Source organism: Cyprinodon variegatus, unplaced genomic scaffold, assembly GCF_000732505.1.
Source record: "Cyprinodon variegatus isolate N-32 unplaced genomic scaffold, C_variegatus-1.0 Scaffold561, whole genome shotgun sequence".
NCBI lineage: Eukaryota > Metazoa > Chordata > Actinopteri > Cyprinodontiformes > Cyprinodontidae > Cyprinodon > Cyprinodon variegatus.
In genome coordinates, this window is record NW_015151014.1 from 33,825 (window position 1) to 54,850 (window position 21,026).

General features: G+C 37.7%; 1 protein-coding gene across 7 annotated transcripts in view; it reads left to right on the top strand.

The window, feature by feature from the left end:
• The window catches only part of LOC107095642 (transcription factor 12-like), a 32,943-nt gene extending 16,751 nt beyond the window's left edge, over window positions 1-16,192 (top strand). Inside the window, exons 6-14 of one of the 7 annotated variants that reach the window (XM_015391826.1) lie at window positions 1,284-1,428; window positions 6,205-6,278; window positions 7,304-7,375; window positions 7,836-8,024; window positions 11,139-11,244; window positions 11,328-11,484; window positions 11,874-12,106; window positions 12,992-13,141; window positions 13,446-16,192. In XM_015391826.1, the coding sequence (XP_015247312.1) occupies window positions 1,284-1,428; window positions 6,205-6,278; window positions 7,304-7,375; window positions 7,836-8,024; window positions 11,139-11,244; window positions 11,328-11,484; window positions 11,874-12,106; window positions 12,992-13,134 (1,119 nt within the window). In that variant the 3' untranslated portion in view covers window positions 13,135-13,141; window positions 13,446-16,192. Of the gene's footprint in view, window positions 1-1,283; window positions 1,429-6,204; window positions 6,279-7,303; window positions 7,376-7,835; window positions 8,025-11,138; window positions 11,245-11,327; window positions 11,485-11,873; window positions 12,107-12,991; window positions 13,146-13,445 lie in introns of all 7 variants that reach the window. The other 6 variants (XM_015391821.1, XM_015391823.1, XM_015391822.1 and 3 more) reach the window with 6 other exon arrangements.
• The last annotated feature ends 4,834 nt before the right edge of the window (window positions 16,193-21,026 follow it).

Here is a 21,026-nt window from a genome sequence, read left to right on the forward strand (position 1 = left end):
AATTGGCCGTGCTTATTGGCCCCATGCCGCCTGCGGGAGTGTAACTGATGATGAGGCGGGGCTTCATTTATTCCAGTAAAATGAGCAATGCTTCACTTTGAATGCAGCGTCAGTCGCCAGGGAGCCAAAAGAAAAGAAAGCTATATATTGTCTGGTCAAAAGTCATGGTGATAAACAGCTTGCTGATGCTCTTTAGAAAGTGGAAGATTCAAGCAGAGTTTTATAGGTTTCTGCCTCATGTGTTCCTGGTTGAATTGTGTGTCTGAACAGAGAGGAGAATGGTGTTAAAAGAGCATAAACAAGACTGATCCCTGTCTTGACGGTGAACGATTCCCCACCTTGATCAGTGATAATAGTCAAAACCTGAAACTCCAGGTTTATTTAAAAATTTAAGCCGGGAAATCAAGATTGAATAGAGATATCTTTAAAGTAAATCCTAATCTTAATATGTCCCTGAAATCCCCTTCGTTCCATGTTTTTTTTCATGCTAATTAGTCCAGATTTGATGGTAAGACATGTTTCATTATGGCACAAACATCCTTTGATTAAAAGAAAAAAAATAAATCAGGAATGTGTTTATATTTTAATCTACCGCCTGGTTAAATAAATAGAGCGCTGAAAGTTTAATCCCCTCAATCTTCTGTCAAAGCAAAACTCAATGAACTCTGCCTCACCTAGGCACTGAAATAAAAAAAAGATAAGCCACCACCGACATGACTAATATCCATGGTGTCTGGCCGAAAACTTTAGTCCTAGTCCTCCTTTTTTGTAAAAGCTGCAAAGTTTGAGATGCAAAAAAAAAAAATAAATAAATAAACAACAGTTGGATCCTTGTAGATGTTGATGTATGGACCGAAGCACAATCTCAGGCTGCAGACTAAAAGGTGGCCCTGGAGATTTTCCGTGTTTGGCTTAACGGGGTTTCCAGGTTGGGCGTCTGCTCCTCTTGAAACCACGGTGGAATAATAAGCATAGTAACTCAATTGAACACAACTGTCTTTTTACCAGGGAGGAGAAAAAAAGGCTGGGCTTCTGTAAAAAAAAAAAAGGTTTATTTAGGTCTGAATGAGAATTTATTTTTGTTTGAAAAAGTTCTCCAGGAAATAAGAGCCAAAGTTTTTATCTTAGTATTGATCAGAAAGAGAAAATCTAATCTTGGTGTTCTTCCAACAAGTTAGAGTGAAGTTGTTAGCTGCATAAAGTAGACCTGTTTAGATAGTTTACATGCATCTAATGCAGCAGTGAGGTATATTAAGTCTTTCTTTATTTCTTTCTGCTTTCAGATTTACTCTCCTGACCACACTAGCAGTAGTTTCCCCTCCAATCCGTCCACACCTGTGGGTTCTCCTTCACCTCTGACAGCCACAGCAGGAGCTGGCTCAGCGGGGACTGTGGTGACTGCTGCAGGGACTCCGTCTGGGAGGCCAGGTACTGCACCAGCCTTTAGATTTTAATCTTTCCTAAAACACAAACACACGCTTCTAAATACCAGTAGTAGGTTTGAAAAATGATCCCTTATAACTGCTTCAGCACTGGTCAGGCTATTTTAACATTACTGTATATCATTAAATGTATCCGTGCCTATAGAAGTATTTTAAGAAAGAAAACAAAGTTATCCTCCAATTGAAAGCATCTATTGAACAGCAGAAATATTGAAAAATCTAAATTTTCTAAACATTTTTTTCTTCTGTTATGGGTTGAAGAGTTAATACATTGTGATTGTGTTTTGCTTTAACCCAGTTAGAAGGATTTAATTTATTAGGAACTTGTTTTAACTGCAGAAAGAGTATTAGAAAGCTCTTGTTGCTTCCATTCATTAGCCGTATAATCTAAAAAACAGATTGATGGAAAGATCATTTGGATAGTGGCTTTCTATTTCTTTGAATTACACCCTCTAGAAACATAGAGATCAAGCTCTAATCTGCAGGAGCAGATTATAATATAATGTGTCTAACTGTAAAAGAGGTTTTTCCATTGTGAATGCTAGAATTTCAGTCTAAATGTGATCAGTCTTGTTTTCTGGTGCTTCAAACAGTAGTAGTTTTGCTAAAAGGAAAGTTGGATATTGAACAGTGACATATATGATGGATGAGCGGCTGTAATCGTCCATTTTCCTCACAAAAACAGAAGACTTACTCACAGCGAACTTGTCTGTTGCCTGTAGAATTGAATTGAGCGACTTTGGAGCAGCCTGATACCATTTGCATGCAATTTAATAAAAGTAAACTGTGCACTGTTGTGGGTGATGTTTGGTTTGGCAATTTTCAAATCAAAGGGAGTGGTTTCATCAGGGGCTGCAGGAATTTCAAGTTTAGGACAACATAACAAGCCTCCTTTTTTTTTTTTTTTACTTGTTTGGATCCATATAAATTCTTCATGTTTATATTTTCCACCAAACAGCCAACAAGTGGCTTCATGCTGCCTCGTTCTTATGAGCCTCCCACCCACTGTATGTGCTGTGCACTCTGTGCTTGGCACCAAAACACCAAACAGATGAAGCGAGTTTCAAGGTCTGGAAATTGCCAAACTCACACAGATTTCTCCCCGTTTGCCGTCGCACCGCAGCAGAAACACGGCCCCTGTGACTTTAATTAAATTAATGACTTTTACTGCGTACTACATTCCGCTTTGATTAATCAAAGCATGAGCAGAATGGTTAGTTGAAAGTTCTTCCAAAACTTAATTAAATACCACGTTTAGCTTTAGAGCTACTCTAATCATTTCATACTCGCTCTTTAAGCCATGTGTGAACAATTTCTAAGGAATCCATCCTGAAAAGAAAGCTTTGCCTCACATCCTCTAAGCAGTGCAGTTAACAACTTTGAGGGTATTTGAATTTTTGTCTTCTTAAGTTAACAAAAAAAAAAACACTGGCCTGTTCTTATCTGCACTATATGAGAAGAAGTAGGAGATTTGCTTTTAAACCATAGGATCACTGTTGTATTGGTCCAGTCTTCTCCACATATTTTAGTTTTAATCCACACTGACATCGAGGGTTTTACATTTCCTCTCAGCTTTCAGAGGGTTTTTTAGTCATTGTTCTGTATTTAACCAACAGAGTAACATAAAGTCTTTATGTTCCTTTTTATTCTTGGACTTTGTTTTCAATCTAAACAAATTTTTTAAACCGACTTGTAGACATGATCATACAAAAGAAAGTAACGTTTTGGCTCTTCTAAAGGACACAAAAATCTCAAATTGAAAGTGTGTGAAATAGGTCCTGGATTACTATTCTTAAAAAGCGTTTCATTTGTGCAAAACCGTTTTATTGACTCATAATAACAGCTCTTGGCGTTAACTCGTGTTTGAAATGAAAAAGAGTTTAGACACTGGATTTGTTGGAGTGTAATCCTACTTTCCTCGACAAGGGCTTTGTGGTACTTTATGCTTATATGAGTTTTGAGGACGGACACGCATATTTGCCTCCAAGTTGTAATTATTTTCTGTCGCAAACACAAATAACAAAAACAGGAAAAAAAAAGAAAAAAAAAACAGTGCTGCCCATCTTCTCACGCTTGAGAGAACGGCAAAAACAAGTTCCCCATTTGCTGCACGCTGGCTTTATAAGTAAAGTACAGACAAAAGAGATGTACATTACAGTAATATGGACTGTCAGGGGTGCTGACGGAGGAGGGGGGGTAATGGAAAGAGAATGAGGGGGATCGGTAAGGGAAAGCCCGTTGTGTTGTTTTAGCGAGCAGTTGTGTCATGCACGGTAATGGAGTGGCGACAGCTGTCTCCACGTATGCCCCCCTGTCCTCAGCTGTTACCCTGCCCCACAGACAGCTGTTCTCCCAACACACAGACACACAGGCTGGAAAAGACTCGGGTGAAGGAAAGTGCCTCTGACTCAGCTGATCCAGACTGTGGCGGCGTTCTTCACCTTTTTGCGTTACAGAAACGCTTCAGTGATGACTAATAGAGCTCTTTATTATATAGAAGAAGCATAATCCACCAATTCACGTGGGACTGTAGAAGAGGGATATTGTGCCTCTAATGATTTGCCCTTTATTGTGCTTCTGAGGCTAGAAAAAAAGAGCAAGTCTTCCAAAATTGGCACAAAATTTGGCTCGCTGTTAATGTTAGTCGCAAAATTCATTCATCACTGGGATTACAGCAATATACAGCACATTACTCAAGACTGGTTTGTTCAATTAGCCCTCTCCGGTGCATGTGGGGAAGCGAGCCTCAGGCTAATTTTTCACAGTCGCCAGCCAGCGAAGGCTCGTGTGAAGTTCTTCCCTCACTCACCTGGGAGGGAGCTGAGGCAGAGCAGACGTTCATTTCCTTCACTTTAAATAGTCTGTTAATTAAAGTCTGATTTTTCAAAGGCTAAGTGTGTGTGTGTGTGTGTGGGGGGGGGGGTAACATTAGAAAACCAGGGTACAAAAGACTGCAAAGCATCACGGAGACGTTTCAGTGGAATTAATTAATGGAAAAACTGGTAACAGTTTCCTGACTGTGGGGAGGTGGGAATTTTTTCACTGCTTCTCCATCAGTGAAAGCCATTATATAATCCTCTCTAAATATGCAGTAAGAAATAATTCTGTCTCATTTTGTGAAGCATAAAACCCATCATGTGTTTCAGGATTTCTTTTCGCTTTCAATGTGACCTTCGGAAAAGTGCGTCTTTAATAGGATGAAAGTTGAAGATTCACAGTGTTGTGCAGCATCAGGATCGGGTGTGTTACTTTCACTCATTTGTTTTCTTTGATTTTTAAGGATCAGCTTTGCTGAGTAAATCAAGAAATAGTTTAGTTTCACTTCAAGTATCGACCATTTAAGATGGTGTGATTTTGCGTGAGAATGTTGCGTACAGTAAAATCTTTTCAATAAATTTTCCTTAGAGTTTAAGATATCCTACATCCTTGAAATGAAGGTTGATAACACCAAGGAGGGATGTCTATTTCCACACCTTGACCCTCCATGTAGAAGCTTCTTTTATCCAGGAGGGGAGGAGGAGTGCCGCTGCCTCATACTTCATACAGTAGCTTCTCTAATATCTCATTAAAAGGCTGTTAAACCACAGGAACAGATCAGCCAAACAACTTTATTAGGATTTATAAACTCACTTTTTTAAAATCTTGTTATAGCTTAATACAGGTTGACACCTAAGGTCTGGTGCTGCATTTATGCATTCATTTCTGTTGTAAGGAGCACTTAACGCTCCTCTTCCATGCATTTCAGGATTTACTCTAATTAAAACCATATGTAAGCATCCATCTGTGAACTGTGCAAAAGCAGACCTCATTTACAGCCGTGTAGGTTGAGTTTGGCATCCTTCCACAAGGAGCTTGGAGTGTGGGCTGAAAGGCCTGAGACGCACTACCCTTGGAATAACCTGGAAAGTTTTCATGTTGTCAAAACCCATTCAGAGTATTTGATTGTGTTTTTACACATCGCCTTCTGTTGCACAAACAAGGCAGGTTACTTGGACAACGATGTTTGACAAATGAAGGGAAAGAAATGTTGAATAGCTTTAAATGTGACGAGCAGATGTGCATTCCTCCTTTTCTTTAATTTACAGCAGACCAAATCAGCTTGATTGGTCTTCCGGCGCTGGCCTTCAGTTTAGCTTCTTGGCTCTGACAGATTCCTTGAATCCAGCATCGATGTTTACAAGCCAAGATGAAAAGAGTAAAAAAATTCAAATTACTTCGATATAATCTGATGGGAGCTTGAATGTAAACGAAAACATGCAAAATGAAATCTAAGCCAGGGAAACTTTAGTCCAATAAGCACCTGTTGAGAGATGCTGTGTCACTACATCTCCTCTGGTAAAGCATATTTGTTTGAGAAAGAATAAAGAGGCTTAGCTTGGCTGAAAGGCCCTGTGCCGAAACTTTTTCAAGTGCTTAGAGGAACAAAAGAAAAAAAAAAGCAAGAGTTTTCAGGGCCCCGCTTTGCTCATATCTTCGTTTATTTTATTTTCATACGCTTCAGGGTGTAAGTGGGAGTTAGTCGCACTCTCTGCTGGCTCACATTTCAGGATGCAGTCCAGTCGACAGGAAGTGATGCAGTTGGGTTTTTGGTAGATAAAAATATCTATAATGGAACAAGAGGCCAGAAAATCAGGATGTCAGAGTGTTATGGCTGCGTGTTATTGTTTGTCAGTCACCTTTGTGTGATGTGTGCAGGACGCAGCCTCTGGTTGTGCTGATATGAAGCTCATTCACGGTATCACATCCTTTCCTATCCTCTCAGGTGCCAACCAGTGGCCTCGTGCAAGTGGACACACTCCCTCCTCTCCAAGTTACGAGAACTCCCTCCACTCTCTGGTAAGCTCCCTGTGTGAGCGATTAAATGGTGAGATTGATGCTTGCTTTAGATAAGTTCAGGCATGAGCTAGCATTACATGCAGATTCCTGTCTGACAAATGTTCCGCTGAGGAAGATAGGGGGGGTTGAGGGGTAACCAAACTGGACAATACTTGTCCCTCTGGGCTTGCCATCTGTCCTCAGCTCGGAGGGCCCACTCCTGGGTGTGGGTGACGGTTCAGGGGGATGGGTTGAGTTAAGTAGGCTGGTGTGGGAGGGTGTGGAGGGGAGAGCAGCTGTTTGCTGAGCCGCTTCTACAGAATTCCTTTGCAGCCATCCAACCGGAGCTGAGGATCACATTCAGCCCGCTACCTGTTAGCATTTGATAACATTACCTGCTGCTAGCAGCCTACATTTAAATACTTGTTGATAAGCTATATATGATGACACCTAATTACCAGTTCTAAAAAGGGCTTATAATGCTTATCATATATTTTCTGGAACTATATTTTATTGTTAACTTCTTAATTTAAAAGCTGTTTTATTCGACTTTGGAAAGGGAACATTTAAGTATTAGGCGAGAAATTGGTTGCATAATTTGATGTATTTGTAAATGATGGTAAAAAAATGTTTTCCTTTGCATTAGAGAGTCAAAGCATTTGCAAAATAGACACGCATACCTTTCTTAGTGAGGACTGCCAGGAAGTAGTCTTCCTTTAGGTTTTGTGATGTTTCCTTCTTTGGTTTCAATCTAGCCTTTGAAGCAAAACTAAAAGCAACTTTTTTCATCCTATATTTGTAACGCAGAAGCATTAAAGTTAACATAAAGAAGAGTTTATAACCAGTGGCGCAGGTCGAGCTGTTAGACGTGCAAACATAGAAACACTTTCATCTTTACAAAGTGGATGGTCTGCAGCTGCTTGCCTTTCTACAAATCCTCCCACTTTATTGTCTGCATGACTTTAGAAAAACGATCTTAATCCTGTGTGTGTTGGTATTATATATAGACGCTGATCTTTTCTTTTATTCTTATTTTACTTTGCCAGAAAAACAGAGTTCATCAACAGTTACATGAGCATCTCCAGGATGCCATGTCTTTCTTAAAGGATGTCTGCGAGGTACTATTCAGAGGCTTTATATCCATGCATCTCCCATACATCTTCGTTTTTTTTTTGTTTTTTTTTGCAGAAGTTTGACCACATTGTTGATTGTAAAAAATATTGTCACCTAAGTTGTTTTATCGTCATGTCATGTGGTCTTTTGCAGTCATTCCAGCTTGCAGTGACCGTGCTAACTGCAGATTTCTATTTTATAAACAGTAAAATAATATCTGATTTAATATGATTAAAGAACAATGAAGAATCAAGTTGTGTTTTATGGCTCAAGCTGAAATGGTTTATTTTAAGTTGAAACAACCTTCTTTATCTTCTTTTTCATCCCCACTCCAAGTCCACTCCATACAATCAGTGTTTTCAGTTTTGCTCCTAATATGCTTATACTAAGCTGCTCTGCCCTTTTCTCTTTCTCTTCTTCTGTTTTCCTAAATCTTTCTTTCCACAATCCCCCTTTTCCCTTCAGTCTCGAATGGAAGATCGTCTGGACAGATTGGATGATGCAATCCTTGTATTGAGGAACCATGCAGTGGGCTCCACCACCAGTCTGCCCAGCGACATACACAGCCTGCTGGGACAGGCGAACGGGCCAATAACAACCATTGGACCAAACTTTCCCGCCTCTGCTCTAGTTCCAAGTCGGACTTCGACGATGGTATGATAACGCCCTGCAAGTGTTTCAATGTTTTGTGTTGCTTCAGAGTTTCTGCGTATGGTTTTCATTAAAACTCCCCCATCGCAGGCTAAACCACCTGCTCAACGCTGGTGCTCTGCCGTGAAGAAAAGCTAGACATTTTTCCACACATAAATAGTTGAATTTATACTGACATAATTTTCCATAAGCGTAATGCCTGGCCTAAAGCTCACCCTCCTCTGGAGAGCGGCTCCTTACACTGGGGTGAGGGAGAAATGAGAAAAACAGGCAAAGTGAAGTGAGTTTGCGCTTCTCTGTAGGACTTGTTTGTGTGTTGCTTTCCTCTTAAAGTCCAAGCCTCTTGAGGGGGAAGAGAATGCGCGTCCCTGCATAAATCAGGATGTGTTCATCCATTCTCCATCCGATCCGAGGTATTTCATTTTCTAGACCCAAGAGGTTCAAATGCATCTGTGATGTAATTAAAACAAGGCAACTCGTCTCTGTAATCCAGATATTGGGAAATCATTTGGGTTACAGCTATGAAAATAAATCTGTTCATGGTCAGTTTTATTATCGTAACAAGTTCATTTATATAACCACTGTCTTTACAGCCGCCATTAACTACCATTACTTTAATATTTTGCTCTTGAATGTTAATATAATACTAGTATCAATGTGTTGCATAACTACACAGCTTTGTAATTCAGGTAATGGCAAAAAAAATGAAGTTTTTAATACTTTGAGATCGGATAGAAGAGAATCGACTCTAAATCTTGAGAATTGGGATCAAATCAGTAGTTGAAATTTGAATCGATACCCAGCCTTAATAGAAAGGATCACTTTAAATAATGCAAGGCAGGTTTGTTTGTGTAGAAGAGTCTTTATATATGTAAGGTAATTCAAAGTTCTCTTGAGTAAAATGTAAGGATGAAATAAATAACGTATGATATAAATCTAGTAGGTAACATCTGAAAAACGTGACAGTTATGGGAAACTTGCTGGAAACTAGACCTAATAGTTTTTTCAACTATCCCAGGCTTCTTAAAGTTAGTTCTAGAGCTGAGCAACATAGACCTTACTTTTTGGTTCTGTAAAAACAGAGACCAAAACAGGATTTTAAAATCAAGGATTTTATAAAGTGCCAGTGAAGATATTTCAGGACTTGTTTGATGTGATCCGTATTGCTGGGGTTGGTTAGGACTCTGGCAGCTGCCTGGTGGAGTATTTTATTTTTTTTTAAATTTTTTACAGTCACCAAAAAAGACATGTATACAATCATCTAACCTACTTAAAATAACCAATCACCATGTTTTTGGTCCAAAGTAGAGAGGAAACCTTTATTCCAACTATGTTTTGGGGGGGGGGGGGGTTTATAGGGTGATTTAATAATAGACTAGCAATAGATTTTCTCTTCCATGATTAAACCTTTTTTTTTTTGCCTTCTTTGTAGCCTTATTGAGTCTTGCTAAGACTTTTTTTTTTTATATACATAAAGGTGATATAAATATTTAGTTTAGTTGGACTTATTGGGATTATGGAAAAACTGACTCTCTGTTAGAGGTGTGTCATGTGGTGAAAGTAATCATTTTTTATCAGTATTTATAAGAGATGTTGTAAAAGTTTAGAGGAGCAGCAGGATATCAACAAAAGTGGGCTAAGAATAGAGCTTTGAGGAACTCCAAACGGGATCTTATATATATAGAATTATCAAATGTTAACGAAGCCTTACTGCCTCAATTTAAATCTATATTAGCATGTTTATAAACTTTATAATCCCACTTTTTTTTTCCATTTTTATTAGTTTATCTAAACAGAGTGCTGAGATCCGATAATATTACAGAATATAAAAAAAAACAAACAGGCTATGAAGCTCTCTCTGTTTTTTCTTTTCTTGATTGAATATAAATAACATGTTTGTGTTCTTACCAAATAGAGTTTATTATATTTATTATAATAATATATTTATTATAAAAAAATGTTTATTTAGAAGGATATAGTCATAAAAAGTAAATAAACATATCTTTTAGTTTTATTTAGTTGTGAAACAACTCGTGTTGTCAATAACAAAGAGGGTTTGTTTTTTTAGGGCCAAATGTTTTAAATACTCTTTGTTTTTGAAGCCAGCATGACTTCTGTCTGTTGATGTTTTCACCCCAAAGCTGAAGTTGTTGTGTCCCTGAACAAGAATATTTCTGTGCTTGTCAGGCGAGCTCAGTGTGATGTGTTTGGTACAGAGAGCGAGCCTGTGGCTCTGACGCTGACCGACTGCAACTGTGAGATAGAACATACTGTGTCTGCACTAACACAGCACATCCTGTGTGGGAAGAGGTCCCTTCAGACGGGGCTCCACAGATTCGGCCCCTGCACAGCCGCAGGCTTTTTGCTTCCACTGACACCCCACCCTCTGCTCCCTTCTACTCCTTTTCATCACTGCTTTTTAACAACCCAGGAAATCTGAATCGTTGGAAACCAGCGTCTGAACCGGCGGCCTCCACCCAAACAGAGGTCCTCAGCTGTATGGTAATCAGGCCCAGCCGTGAAAATGGCAGCGTTCTTTTCTCAGCAGAGACCCCAGCCTCCCTCCTTCTCCTTCTCACAAAGACTTGTTTGGACACCTGTTGAGAGCACAGCAAAGATTAGCGTAGCGCCGAGGAAGGGGAGGATCTCTGAGTGGCGGGGTTAACAGAGGCCAACAGTGACTGGGGATCACATTCCTTAAGGAAAGAGGGAGAAACTCCTCACTCTCACTGACTTAGTCCCTGTCTGTCTCTACTGTTCATGCTTAAGCATTGAGTTTAAGAATGTGCTAAACAAAAGAAATCTGCAACCACTGATAATAATAACTCATTATCTAAACACACTCAGATGTTTATCCTGTTTTAAGGTTTTTCTTTTGAATTGTTGATGAAAAATAAAGCAACTAACCTGTCTCCATTATATCGATCATTTAAATGCCGGATTGGTATATTTGCGGTACTGATGATCCACAACATACAGAACCCTGCCGATCTTCATATATCAAAATCCTCCTTTTTTTCTGTTTCATCCTTTAGAGTGCTGTTTTCTGCTGTTAAAAATATGTTTTAGCTGTCTCCTGCTTCCTCTCTGTTCATGTGCTTCCTGTCTGTGTTCCAGCAGGGTGGTGATGACAATGTCAGCCTGAGCAACAGCCATGGAGGCCTGCCCAGCACCGGCTCCACGTCCAGCACAGAACTTAACCATCAAGTGGAAGCGTTCAGAGGTCAGGGGTCGTCTTCATAGTCCTACAGCTTACAAGGATCTAACCAGGATGACTGACCTCCGTGTTTTATCCACTGACTGTAGGTCTTACATCAGTGTTATCTGGTCAAGTCCCTGCTACCCTGGAACTGAAGATTGAGAAACAGGAAAAGGAGGACATGCTCGATAGCCTCACTGATAAGTCGGATGATGAGAGTGACAGGAGAGACATGAAGACACCCAGAGCAGGTCAACGAACCAGGTTGGAACTCAAATTTGCTACCGGTTTGATCACTGATGCAGTTGGATATTTGCAAATCCAATAAAAGTGTTTATCTTCAGTTTTTGGTAACCGATATATTATCGAAATAAGAGTATTTAAAAAGACTTCTGGGAAAAAATAAAAAAACAATCCTGTTCAATATTTTAAGCTCTCACTGAAAATATTATTAAATAAAAAAACATTAATAGATCTGCTTAGACTGCATCTTTTTGTCTGGTTACGACGATGCACAAGCCTGCATTTGTGATGTATAATTTTATCTGCAATGAAGGATTTTTTATATTAAGAAAATATATTTTTTTTGTCTCTGAAATCTGTTGTCAGAATCAGCCTTGCACTTATCTGGACTCTGTCTTCTCTCCTTCAAGTAGCATCACTGAAGACGAGGACCTGAATCCAGAACAGAAGGCCGAGCGCGAGCGAGAGAGGAGGATGGCGAACAACGCCCGTGAGCGCCTGAGGGTTCGAGACATCAATGAGGCCTTCAAGGAGCTGGGCCGCATGTGCCAGCTGCACTTGAAAAGCGAGAAGCCCCAGACCAAACTACTCATCCTTCATCAGGCTGTGGCCGTCATTCTTAGCTTAGAGCAGCAAGTCAGAGGTCAGTACTGCAACGCTGCTGCAGCTGAAATGTCAATACTACCTCACGTCAAGTCAGCTTTGGGCTTTTTAAAACTCTTAAATAATCCTACTGCAGTTTATTATTATTGAAAATGCTTCTCCCTGTGTTGAGTCAAAAGAAGAATCACTAATTACATGTAGATTTGGAATGAATTAATTGTTTTCTTTTCTTTTTGCATGAAAATAGATTCCTGAGTTGGTTTGAGAGGCTTTTTTCAAATGACTTTATTTTATTTCAACCAAAACAACTTGATATAAACAATTCTTTATTTTTCAAAAATCACTAAACATTTATATTTGGAGCTGAGAGTATGTAAGACATCTGTAATAGTGCTCCCTTACCTTCTAGTAAAGTTGCTTTAAGGTGTTTGTAAAGTTTAAAGGCCACTGATGTTTCAGGCTGACAGAAACTCATTTATAAAATATCAGGTTGAAGTGAAATAATAGGAAAAAAATACATGAATCATAATAGTATTAAAAGCCTATAATAAAAACACAATTCAGTGATGATTGATTAAATAGAATATAATGTTATTCTTTTATGGTTTTAAAAACATATAAAAAAGAATGAAGTGATACAAAAGGGATGAAAGAAAGTTAACATTTAACAAACAGAACAACAGCATTTACATTGTAAATAATATACATGCTGCATGGTTTTCTATAACTTATAGATTAGGAAGTAAATCAATTACTCACCATTTTGTAATTGGTCTATTATAAAAGTTCAGTTTTTTATGATACAGCCTTGTCTTTTATGCACTCGGTATGCCTCTTGACATTATGACCATGGTTTAAAGCTTTCCATCGTTCGCTGTAGTTTCTTGTTTAAAAATCATCTCTTTGGATTTCTTTGATTCTACAGAGCGAAATCTCAACCCCAAAGCAGCCTGCCTTAAGAGACGAGAGGAGGAGAAGGTGTCTGGGAGCTCGAGTGACGGGCAGCAGGGGCACACAGGAGTCCATCCAGGACTGACTGACTCATCCAACCCAATGGGACACCTCTGAGCAGGAGGCAGGTACCTTCGCCTCAACATTCAAATCTTTTCCATGCCTCAATAGCTCACTTTTGTGTTAACAAAAAGAAGCAGATAAAAAAAATATTAAAAAGAGTTAAAGAAATTTAAACAACACAATTTTTAGCAGATTTTATGCTCACATTTTATTGTATTTTAAAAAAATGTTTTCTAGTTTGAATTATTTCCGTTTTGTTTGCATTTCATTTTTAACGAAGTTGCATAAATAATTCGGTACAGGTTTCCTACACTAAACATGAACAAAGGTAAATGACCTAAATATGATCTTTTTTCTCTCTCCAGATCAATGCGCTGCAGATCATTTCTGCCCTGCGTGAGCTGGTGAGCCTGCCTCCCAGTGACCGACTGCACTCATGGTTCGCCACACTAGTTGCAGGAGACAGATCACTTGAAGTGAAACTAAAAGAGTCCAACACAATCCAGCCCTGAGATTTAAGAAAGCCAATCGTCCAGTTCCATCCGACCGGTTTCCATCTGCAAATTTTTCCCTGCAAAGAAAAACTAAAATCCTTCGCACATATCAGTGTCTGCAAGAAGTGTGTTGCTCCTGAACAATCAGAGACTACGCAGTCTCCTCCAACCTTAGGAGGAAGTTGCCTCGTGCCTAAACTGAATTGACGAATGCATTGTAACAGCTTTTTTTTTTTTCCGTCTGTTTCTTTTTTTTTTCTATTTATTGTGTTATTGAGCTATACGGTGTATGCCTAAAGGGAAAGTTTGTTAAAAACACACAGAAGCATGCAGCTTTCTAGTGGAGCTATAGTTTGCCTGTGTCACCGTTGAAACAGAGCACTCCACCCCCCCGCTCCAGTCTTTGGCAAGTCCAAGATGAGGGGAAAACATTCGGGCACTGAGAAGATTGAGATTAATTTATTGGCCAGTTTAGACTGATATTTATACCCTGCAACAACAAATATTAGCTTTTAGCTGCAAACAACAGAATTGTCCAATATTTGTTTAAAGATTTATTTATATTTATTTTTTGCCACTGAAACCAAAACTACCTAATGTGTATTTGTCTGTAGTTTAGAAAACTGAGATGATAAAACAAGCCCAACAACCGACACCCTAAAGGTGGCAGATGATTGGCAAACTGTAGTTTTACTGAAAGCTCATATGTTATATTATTTTTGTTTATTTCCCTCCATTGAAACTTTAAAAAAGGAAAATGTTTGTCATTCCCTGAATATTTCGTTTCGACTAAAGGTCTCCCTTTGCCATATAGTGTTAAAACATAAACAGATCAATGGTTTCACAGATCCCGGTCTGAGGTCAACATCCAGATCCTTTTTTTTTTTTTTTTTTTTTTTTTCGTCTATTGCTTTTGTTTGTTCTGTTTTTGGCCGTGTTGGCACCAGCGAATTGAAGATGTAGAAGAAAAAGTAAAAAAAAAAGAAGAGAACGATGACCATTTTCTCCTGGCCTGATGAACATATCAGTTTTCTTTTTCTTAATATAACAAGAAATTAAACTTCCAGCTCAGTTATTCAGAGTTATGCTTTTTTGTGTTGTAAGCGAGTCCGTTCCTCGTTTTGACTTCCAGTGCTATGACGTCGGGTCTCAATCATCAGAGAACATCTAAGTTATTCTTCAGTCATGTTTAGATCAAGGCTAGGTTAGATACTTCCTGGTTATCATTGGACAGTAGCTCCATAATGAACAAAAGCAGTCAACAAGGTTTCCTTTTACATTTCAAAGCATTGATTATGGCTTTATTTTATTTCCCCTATCAGTGTGCATGCTTTACATCTCTCCTTTTTTTTTGTATCTTTTGGTCTTAAGACTTGCTTTTTATTCCATATTTTTGTATAATATGTTCTGTCATATTTTCCGCCTGAAACGAAGCGGCCGCGTTCAGGATGAGACTTCAGGACAACAAAGGGACTTCATCTAGAAGAAATCATGCCCAGCAGGAGTTTACATTTAACACGCTTTTATTATTGCGATGCATTAAAGCAAAATTATCTGCATTCTCCGCCTGAACTCGACCGTCTTCTTCCTTTCAGTATTTCATGACCTTGTATTCATGTTGACAGACTGTTGACTGAGAGGCTAACCTATGTCACTTCCAGTTCTAATTTCCTTCATTTTGTCTGCTTACTTCCTGTTCCTCCTTTGTTTTTTTTGCTCCTCTGTTTGCCAAGTTAGACTTTGCTGTATTCCCAGATGCGTTCCCTTGTATAATATATGAGAAAAACAAAAAACAAAAGAAAAAAAATACATTTGGCTTATTTTTCACTGTAGTTAGTCTTTTATACTATAATACTGTAAGAATATTTCTTGAATTCTAAATATTACTCTTTCTAGATTTTTGAAAGCAAAAGTTTTGAGTAAAAAGTTTCTTACTTTATTTTACTATATTAGATAGTAAAATGTACGGTTATTTACCATAACTTGTCAATTATTGCAAGAGATTTACGAATGGCAAAAGACAGCAGATCTGCAGCTTGTGATGGGGTTCTTTAAAAGGCTTCCGAAGAGCTGCAGATTCCTGAAATAGAGACGTTCATCTTCCTCTTAAGTCGCCGCTGTCGCTCAATAAAAGATTTGATCTTGTGTCAAATAAAAAGTGTTGATCTGCATAAAAAAAAAAGACAAAGGAAAAAAAACAACTGTGGCAGCAAGAATTTGAATTTTCTGTCTTTTTCAACAGGAAAACATGTATATAACATTTATGTTGCAATAAATGTGCCATCTTTTTTTAAACTGGATTCTATGTGCATTTATTTCTCTGAGCAAAAAGGTTTCTTTTTTCCCAAAGCATTAATATTTGTTTTGTAAAACACATTCAAAGAAAGAACAGAGCTCACCTCAGAAACAAGGGTCTTGAATTAGGCTTTCTTATTGTTTCCTTTTTGTTCGTTTGTTTGCTTTTGGAGACGTTTCTACAGTGGATTTAGGCCAAATGAGTGTTTTATAGTATGTAACTTCTTTTTTTTTAAATATTACCAGTGGACCATTGTAGTCTGTATGAAAAGTAATATGAATATATATGTTTCTATTTTTAATAAAGTGTGATAGCAGCGTGATGTGAATGTCCTGGCTGATCCTTCAATGCCTTAATGTTTAGTGCCATTAAATGACAACCATTACTGATTTTACAAACAGGTATAGATCTACTCTCTAGATTAGAACATCATTAAACATTTCTAAAATGTTAAAATGCAGATGCTATACACAGAGATATATTTGAAGTTTTATGATTATGACCTGCAACCAATAACAAATACAACCTTCTGTTCCTTAGGAAATGTGTTTATTACATAAGAACAATAATTAACTGTAAAAACCAGCAGATAAAATCCTTTTAAAGTCATCTCCCAGGACTAGGACTCTAAGTCTCTTTAATATTCCAAAATTTGAGACCTAATAAAAATATTTCAAATCTGAAACTATATTAAAGACAGCACTTTTTTCTCTCCATTTAACTTTCCATATTGATGTTGAATACAGTGCTAGGTATTCAGACAGCCTCTGTAGCAATGACCTTTTGTGCTGGAATTGGATTACTAATGGCAAGGCAATTTTATTTGCATAGTATCATTCAGTACATGCACAATTCAAAGTGCTTAACATGATTTTGATAATAAAGTAGAAGGAAAATAAAAGCAGAATAAAAGAAAAAACATTTGTTAAACAAATAAAAAAACTGGACCACAAAACACAATAAAAGCAATTTCACAAAAGGCTATTAATGAAGTGACACCAGCAATCCTCCCCTTGCTTGTTAGAATTATAATTATTTTAGTTTTAGAAGATCAATTTACAATTAATCTACAAGGCGACACTACAAGCAATGACTTGCACAATGTATAATCTGCAATTACTATTTGAAACCTTGTGCAATAACCTCTTTCTCTATATTTCACACCCAGTGCAATAAGTTTATATATATATATATAAATATAAGTATCCATCTATATAAATACCCACGTAAACACCCTTTGCAATAACCCTGTATAATGATCCTACTATAAAAAAATAAAAATAAAAGCTTAAAAAGTCATATATGGATGCGCTGCATATCCTGTACAGTATATATCTAAGGCATCTTTTTCTTCCTTTGGCAACTTCTTCTTCTCCTTTGACTATTTGAGCTGATGTAAAGAATACATTTCAATACTTTGAAAGTCAATTTTTTAAAAACTTGTATTCATCAGCTATTAGATATAAATGTCTGACATAATTAGGAGTGTATTGAGTTTTTATAAGAGTTTCAGTTTTTTTTTATATAAGCTAAATAAATACCCTTTTCATGATGCTCAACTAAGAAGCACTTCTATGTATTTTAAAGTTCAGCTTGTTGTGTGTGTGTGTGTTTTTTGTTTTTTTTTGGCTTGCTTTAAATGACATCAAACAACAACACTGAAAATAAGTCAGCCATTATAGAGCCAAACAGTTTTTATACAATGGTTTCTGTAACCCAGGCTGCTCCTTGCTCTCTGACTGAATCCCACAAGTGTTGTAAAAAGGCCAATTATGCCGTAAATGCTGCGACTCCTACATCTGCAAAGAATTATCTTCATGCAGATATCAGCATGACAGTATTGTCATCCTCCGAGGGCTGGTCTCAGATCAGCACTCCGACAGAGGTGATGCTCGGAGGGGAAAAAGTGCTGACTGCCTATTCTGTCTGCGGTTGAGCTTGGATATGAGGCATAAATCGTAGATCTGTCAAGCAGCAAAGCTCATCGCAGGGAGAAGCAGAGCGTGTGAGAGTGGTGGGTGTACATGTTTTTTGTAGGAGTGGGACCACCATGTTTGAAAGCTGACTTCCTGTCATGGCTGCTAGCTGAGGCAGCTGACAGAAGGTCCTTGGCTCTCATCCTTGAAACCGGACCAAAGAGCCTGCTGCTCCTCCTGCGCTAACAATGAGATCATCCAACTTTCAGAAGGCAAGCTGCACCGAAAACAGGCCTCTTGTTCATCACATTACTCTTTCAGTTCCTTGTCATAGGTTGTCAAAATTCCTAACAGCTACACAGCCTATGGAGGTTTTTTTAATGTAGAAAAGGTTGTTTTTCTGCATAGGCGTGAGGTTTCAGCTGTAATGGAGCCTCATTTAGTTATGAAATATAATCAAAACAACTGTAGCTGAACATGTGAAGCCCTACTTACCAATTTCATCATTTTATTTTACACTGCAAACACTTTGACACAAGTATAAGTGCAATTTTTCAAATTGCTGGCCTTGTTTGAACAGTGTTGCGATTGTGCAAGCCCTGCTTAGATCCCTTCTGAATGAAGTGCCAATGAACTCCCTGTGCATGTATGAGTTCTCTCTGGGTACTCAGACTTCCTTCTATGGGTCAAAGCTAAGGTAATTTGGCTCCAGTAATTTGCCTCATGCGTGAGTTCGGCGTTTGCATAATTGTTCATCATGTTTTGTTTTTGTGTTTCCTGGTGAACCAGCCCCAGATGATCCTACAAGGATTGAATGGGTTTATGAAATCCTTTGCTTAAAATTACATCATCAATGAATCTGTATCGCCTGCAGGTTGTTTACTTGTGGGACATATTGGGTAAGAAATGGGCTAAAATGGCCCCAGTTGGGGTTGTCCTCAAGTTACATAATAATCCTGTGCTAATTGCTTATGTGGTTTAGATGCAGGACAACTTTGTGTAAAAGGTGGGACTGATATAGCTCCTAAATCGGTTGCACAGCTTGAGTCAATTTTCCCAACACTCATTTAAAACATAAAGTAGACTTACGGAGAGTCACCAACTGGATTTGCAGATATAGATTGTATTTATTTAGTCAAAACAAATACCGGTAGGTCCCATTGAGAAAACTGAGCAAAGAAAAACAGTTCCAATATTTTTGTTCAGGAGGCACTGAGCATGATCAGAAAGCCCATCTGTGGTACCTCAGTAGAGAACAAAGTTCCTATTGTGTGGCAGTGCTGCTGCTGTAAGCCAGCACATGGGTTGGGAGTAAATACTGTGGACCTGCACTGGCTCTGCAGTCACAAATATACGTAAACACATAACTAACAATACAGCACAGGAAGGGAGCCAGCTGGGTCTCGGATTTCCGGCTAAGGCAAGCTTCATATGGATACATCATCGGGTTTCCTTCCTTATAGATAAAAAAATGAATACCACAATGGAACAAATGGAGCTTTAAAATCTGCATTTTTATAGATCTGTTAGTAATAAAACACTAGCACATATTTATTTTCTTCCACTGTCTGTCTTACACTGTTAGCAGTTTACAGGAAGGGGACACCAGCTTCAAGCAAATTTTACACATTTCTCAGGAACAACCTCTACAGGTTTGGTTGCTCCTTGATTTCAGCCTAACCAGATTTTGCTCAAGTAGTTTCTCTATAGGAAATATAAATCATGTTTGAGAGTAATTAATGTCTGATTAACATTATATTCCTTTATTGTCTTAGTCGGATTGCTTTTTCTTTAATTCCCATTTCCACAAGATAACCTGTTTTGGTTATATCTATTTAAAAAAAACTGGCTATGATATGATACCATCATAACAAGTGATAGTATCAGCAAACATTATTTTTTTCTGGTGTCATGTGCTAAAATGAGCACAGAAAAATACTTTCTAAAGTGTTTTTAATACTAAACATTTAATGCTTTTACATTTAACTTATTTTTAGTACACAGACAAATTAAATAAAATCTAAAGAAAAATCTAAATGTTTTAATTAAACAAGTGAAATATATAAATAAATAAATATACATATTTAAATATAATGAAACTACCAGTTTGTTTTTATTTTTTATTTTCTTTATTCAACCAGGTTAACCCCGTTGAGATCTGGATCTCATTTTCAAGGGGGGACCTGGACAGAGATCTGCAATACGCTGCAACCTGGTTACAAAAAATAAATCCCAATGAATACATATGAACAAATATAAAACAATAAAAACAATTTAAAAGCAGTGACACTGTTTCATAGAAGCTTGTTGTCTATCTTTAAGAACCGCTCGGAATAAGTCCAATGAAATAGTGTCTGACATCTTGAGCTCAGACTGGAGCTGATTCGTTATACTCCTGGTTTAAAACATAACTGTTTGGCAATTTGATTAACACCTGCAATCTAAAAAAAAAAAATAAATAAAAGTAAAATCAGAGTTAGGTTATAATGCAAACCAAATCCAAAAATTTAGGTTGGAGTCTATTACAAAAGAATATTCAAAGATTTTTATATATATATAATCCTTTGGATCATAAATTGAAGAAGTCCTTCAGAGCACCAATTATTTTAGCAAAAAATAAGTTAAATTTCATGAACAATAAAAAAAAAGTTGTAAATAAGATGTTAAATATCAGAGGGAATCCGCAAAACTAAAAGATAGAAATGCAATTATTTATTTAAATATATTACCGTATTATATTTCCTAAGCACTTCCTAAGCACCCTTACTCCTCTTCGGTCCACTAGATGGCGCTCTAGCTTTTTAAAGACATGCATTACCAATAACTTTTATGCAAAGTGTTAATAAGTAGTGACGTACAAACAGTAGTTTTTTTTTTTTTTTTTTTTTTTTATCATTACAGAATATTTAATAAGATGCAATCAAATGTTTCCCAAAAAGTTTAAAAGAATCTCCATGAGTAGGCCTATTTTTTCTACAAAAGTTATAATTTCACAAAAGTAATTATTCATCACCATTTCTGCGTGTAAATATAATTTTTGAGTGATACTTCCTTTGTTTTATTTCTATAATTCAGGACCTTGTAGTGACTGAAGCTGTGCTGGATGTAAAGCGGCTGAAAAGTTTGACCGAACATTTCCTGGAAGTCTGTGCAGCAGGTCTGCGGTGAGAATCCGCTCGTGGATCTGAGTGGGTGGGCGGGTTTGTGCGCTCCTCTCCGGAGGCGGAGCGGCCGGACTCC